The sequence below is a fragment of the Trematomus bernacchii genome, unplaced genomic scaffold (genome assembly GCF_902827165.1).
Source record: "Trematomus bernacchii unplaced genomic scaffold, fTreBer1.1, whole genome shotgun sequence".
In the NCBI taxonomy this organism is placed as follows: Eukaryota; Metazoa; Chordata; class Actinopteri; order Perciformes; family Nototheniidae; genus Trematomus; species Trematomus bernacchii.
In genome coordinates this window covers 11990565-11995911 of record NW_022987313.1, presented here as the reverse complement: position 1 = coordinate 11995911, position 5347 = coordinate 11990565, and the positions used below count along the sequence as shown (strand labels likewise).

Sequence of the window (5347 nt, the reverse complement as noted above, 5' to 3'; positions counted from 1 at the left end):
GACCTCTGCTTCCATCTTGTGGCAGCACAGTGAAACACTTCCTCCCATCACACACCCCCCTCCCTCAATCACCCCCTCTCTCTTTAATATCGGCACTGTGGCGAATCTAATCTGGATCTCCTTTAAGGCAATAAAACCCAGATAGCTTCCTTTAAATGAAAAGCACCGCTTATTACCAGCTTTGAAATCCTCGTTTATTTGGCGATGTGCATGATAGAAAAATGATTCATGTCGAGGTTCAAATGGGCAGGATGACGAAGATCCATGGTGTCCCAAGTGCATATTTCCTCAAGTATTGTATTCCACGGTATATAATAGTGTTATCCACGCAGGTTGAACTATGATGCACGCCACAAGATGCTTGTTATAATGTCGCCTGCTTTATCCCTTCAAGCAGCCAAAAGCAATTCCCGATAAATGTGACCCTGTTGCTGAGCCGGTTGGAGGGGCGGTGTAATTTTCTGGCGCGTTAATGACAAAACACGGCTGCAAAGCGAAGACTTTTCACCGTAAAAGTTGATCATAAAGGCTTTTACGCGGATGATGTTTTTTTATTTTGCTTCGGTTATGGGGCAAACACAACAGAGCATGACTGGGCGCGCAAATCAGTTTTTTGGGTTGACCTAAAAATGAGTTTAAATCCACAATAAATATGGGAACAGGCTCGCAATCTTTTTGATTTAGGGGGGTTGCTTAAGAACTTTTATAGTAAAATATAAATAATATTAATGCACAATCAAATGTGATATTAAGAAATACCAGAACCATTTATAAGGTTATTTCTGGTCTTCCAAATGGCAGTTCATCTTGGCGTATTAGTCCAATAAACACGTGCCAACATTGCTTATTTTTGTTCCCATGGAATAAACATCTGCATCGCCCACATATCCTCGGATTCAGAATATAAATAGAAAGCAAACGGCAGATTTAACATTTAGCTCAATCAATGTTACTATTTATACATGTCTCCCAGCATGAAAGGTGCCTTTGTGTAGGCCTAATTTAGAGTACAATTCAGGGCATCTTTAAATGGAGCAGAATGTCCATGGGTCAGTTTTACACCTGATGCGTAAATCCATAAATGACCGCAAATTGTGTCAAATATTTTTCCACGTGTCTATGTTAGAAGCAGGCCTACGCATTGCAGCACCACTCAAAGCAAATAAGGAAGAACCGAGTTTAAAAATAGTTTTTGTGACTTTTTAGGACAGACAATAATCAGCCTTTCACTGGAGGACGGGGGAGAGGGGAAAGAGAAATGAGAAGGCTGTTGTTGGCATAGCTCTATCAAGGAAGAAGGACTCCCTGTTATCTGTGAATGGGGCTTCTTCTCTTTTTTTGACCAGAATAGATATAGCACGAATTTTTAATTCGTTTTCTTTGAGAGACAACAATGCTTTATTTGAAAGCTTGATACAATTTGGGGCTTGTGAGAGATCCTTTTCTCCTTGTCCGAGCCCAGCTGCCCATATGGGATACAACGTGTGCAGCAAAGATCACAATGGCACCAAGTGACAGGCAGGACAAAAAGCCCAAGGATACATCTCCCTGACTCTGAACAGGACCAAGAAACTCAGTCAGTCTCTCTATCTGCACTGTCTGCAGCCCACTCCTCCTGCTACTCGTTAACATGCACGCCTCTAACATCCAGCAACACCAGGCCTGGCCTTTTGTCTCTGTGTTGTGTCGTGTACTGTATTATGCAATGATGGAGTCACAAAACTGCTTCATTACAGGAGCGAAAAATGAGGACAGAGAGCCACACATAGGTTTTGATTTGTGTCTTACTTATAAGGCTCACAAATATTAGTTTTAACATTTACTCCCATTTATTATTTTAGTTAAACATAAATCTAGAGTCTGCTAAAATCAAATCACAACAAATCATCGCCTTTTGCAATTCAGTTAATATCATATTACGCTCCATAATACCTTCAGTATAAGCGTTGATCAGCTCTATAAGCAATGCGTATTTCTTGTTTATCCACAAATACATCAAAAACCCAAACAACAGGCATAGTGTTGATGTATTTGACCTACAAGCTCAACCAGTGGTAGAACACAAAACCTTTTCTGTCCGGGACAAATTGAGTCTGTGTCGCCCACAAAAGCAGTAGCCCCTTGAGACTCAATTCTGTAAATAATTAGCAAATCTGCCCAATTTGGCTGTTTGTTCAGTGATGATAGGGGCGACTCTAACATCTGTTGTGGGATTTTTTGTCCCGGGACAAACACGATGCATGGATTTTTCTACTAGGTTATCATATTTACCCAAGATATTGACTGGAGTCTGATAATCCGCAGTGCGCTGCTACGGATCACTGGGGAGCCATTTGTGCTTTTTTTTTTTGGTTCCACCTTAAACAAGATCATGACTAATAGAGCAGAGGAGAGTTTAATGCGCAATATCGATGCTAACACGTTATATGATTGTGTAAAAAATAACTTTATTAGGCGGTTAAAGCTCCTCTAAACCGTGCGTATTTTAGTTGACCGTTGTTGGCCGTGGTTAAACAAAGAAGACTGGTGACTGATTGATTATTCCTGCTCTATTTGCAGTTTAGCGCTTAACAAGATAACAATACATTTATTGCATTAAACGATTTTCCCCCCCACAGTCTACCACTTTACACCCAAGGCCGGGAGTGGTTGGGGATGCTGACAAAAAGGAGAGCTTTTCACTCAAAGGCTTCTTATGTGGAGAAGCCCTCTTATATTAAGTGAGTGGATTTTAGTCCCGTTTCACAAGTGACTTTAGCCTCTTTATTAGTGAGGTGTTCGGATTGGGGAAAAATATTCTCCGGATTAAATTCTTTTAGAAGGAACGGAGTGAAGTGCGCTGGAGATTTATTCCCAGAGTCAAACTCCATTCTGTGGCACAATAGCGTTTAGCTCCTCGCCCTTCATTGTGATTGGTAGCGATGTTTTTTCAGAGATGATCAAATCGAATATAGGACACTTGTATAAAGCAAAACCTCTTTTCAGAAACACAGCATTTTATTTTAAAATCCTCGTAAAAAATGTGGGATATTTAGCCAACACCGCGCAGCTACATTGTTATTTACATAATGTGATCTGACACGGCAGTCATAACGTTTTTGCCAAAACTCACTCCCTCGTTTTTTTTTCAAAATGTGTAAATATATAGAGGCTGATCTTCAGCTTTATGCTCCCGAAAGCTCTCTAGGTTGCAAACATATGCCACAAGAAATTTACAGTAAATAAAAACAAAAGGAAAAAATAGCTGCAAAGTTGCCAGTGTTTATTCATGGCCATAAATATTTTTTCCGTCCATAAAAGAAGCAAGAAATTAAAAATTTCTATAATTATAAAGTGGTTCGTACGTGCTGATAATAACACGAAGGGACAAAAGAAAATAAAAAGAGGAAAACATCTCTACAACCAACACACAACATACTTTACAAAATAATTTCACAATAAGAGCATTGACATTCTTAATAAAATCTATAAGGGAGAGGTTCGGACCCAGTTCTCTTAACGAAAACACGTAAACACGGCGCACACATGAGCCCCGAATAAAAATGGTAGTATATATATGAGTCAAGCTGCAAAAATGAAAAGTCTTTTGTTTTTTGTGTTTTATTTTTTTTCTTTGCTTTGTGGTGAAACTCCCTATCGTGCCTCCAAGCCAAGTCTCTATAATTTCTCTCACCAAGTCCACTGTTGCGTTTGCACCAAGTGATGTGCTGGGAACTGCGCCGCGGCGCTGTACTGCGCGTTATACTGCATGTGTTGGAGTGACTGGGCACTATAAGCCGAGAAGGGGATCCCGGCCTGAAAAGTGGCCGCCAAGTCCTGAGCTTTAAGAGTGTGACAAGGCTTTCCATCCCTGACTAAGACGGGCACGGCCACCCGCCTGGGAGAAGGGAGATGGGTCACTTCCATACCTTTCTCGGCCCGGGCTCTCTTCATCTTATACCGGTGGTTCTGGAACCAGATCTTCACCTGGGTCGGGGTGAGGCGGATGAGGCTGGCCAGGTGTTCCCTCTCCGGGGCGGACAGGTACCTCTGCTGCCGGAAGCGGCGCTCCAGCTCGTAGGTTTGCGCCTTGGAAAACAACACCCTCCTTTTCCGCTTCTTGCCGGAGTCGCTGCCGCCGCTGCTGGAAGTTTCCTTGTCGTTGTCCGGCGATTCGTCGTCCGCGGACGGCTCCGGGGACTTGACCGAGTCCTGAGAGCTGGCGGAGAGACCGTGCACTGCGGCAAGAAACGGGAGAAACACTGTCAAAATGTTATGATGCAAAGTTCCCAGGGACATTCATCATAAACACAATCCATAAAATCCCCATCAAAAACTTTGGATGCATTAATTAACACTGCTGCTGCGTAAAAACAAAAATAACCTGTTAATGAACTATCAAAACAGCCTTGCACACATTTGTAAACTACAGAGAGGGCTTAGTTATTAAACATGGGGCATTTTGGTGCATTTTAAATCTATGGAAGTGAAACAAATATTCTCAAGCCCAAATCTCCAGAGCGAGTCAGTGAAGCATTAAAAGGTACATTGTCTGCCTGTAAATCCCCACAGAATGCAGTCTTATATTTCACACCGTGCTTAAACTCTGAATAACATAAAGCACCCTTGTTTTGTTTTTTATCCACGGTGATTTATCGATCAAAATCTTAGGATGCAAAGTGCGTTCTGCCTAAACACTGCATGCATTTGTTGAGCTGTAAACGCCTCAAGACGAGCGCAGCAGCGCTCGGTGCATAAAGATGAATGCTGCAAGCCACCCAAGGGCATCTTTAGGGTGGAATAGGAGGCTGCATGCCATCAATTATGGCTTAATTTAACCGCATAGCATGGACATATATGACATAAGTCATTATCAACAAGATCAGGAAGGATTCTTTGACTCTACTTACATGAATATTGAATACTGTCCGTAGTAGCAAGCCATCGTGTGTAAGGATTCTCACTACTGTCATAAAAGGGGTTCTTTAAAGGCAGATTTTGAACGTTTTCTAGAGGACTTTGCACCAAAACTCCAGTGGTTTTTGTCGTAGACGTGGTCTCCGATCCCTCCGTGTCATCCTCCGGTCCGGTGATAGATCCTTCTTCGTCATTTGTGTCAGGAAGGTCCAAAATGTCCTTTACAGAAAAGCCCGTCTTTGTGTTGGTCAACGACATATTCTGGTGGGGGGGAAATATGCAGGGAAAAGTTGCTGCACCAGCTTTTCGGACAATCCGCTGTTTTGAAAGAAGAAAAAAACACACAAGTAGAGGCGATGTTTCAGGAGAAATAGGACGAGTAAGAGTCGCTCTACGCTGAAGTACAGTGAAAGCAGCCACTGTGGATAACCATTGCCTGAGCAGGGAGCAG

The 5347-nt window shown here is 42.3% G+C and overlaps 1 protein-coding gene across 2 annotated transcripts in view; it reads right to left on the bottom strand.

Moving 5' to 3' along the window:
* Nucleotides 1-3276: 3276 nt before the first annotated feature.
* nkx2.2a (NK2 homeobox 2a) overlaps nucleotides 3277-5347 on the bottom strand; it is a 2138-nt gene continuing 67 nt past the window's right edge. Inside the window, exons 1-2 of one of the 2 annotated variants that reach the window (XM_034124260.1) lie at nucleotides 4890-5347; nucleotides 3277-4241 (exon numbers count right to left, since the gene is read on the bottom strand). The exon at nucleotides 4890-5347 is cut by the window's right edge and continues 67 nt beyond it. In XM_034124260.1, coding sequence (XP_033980151.1) covers nucleotides 3670-4241; nucleotides 4890-5154 — 837 coding nt within the window. In that variant the 5' untranslated portion in view covers nucleotides 5155-5347 and the 3' untranslated portion in view covers nucleotides 3277-3669. The remainder of the gene's footprint in view (nucleotides 4242-4889) is intronic. The other variant, XM_034124267.1, reaches the window with a different exon arrangement.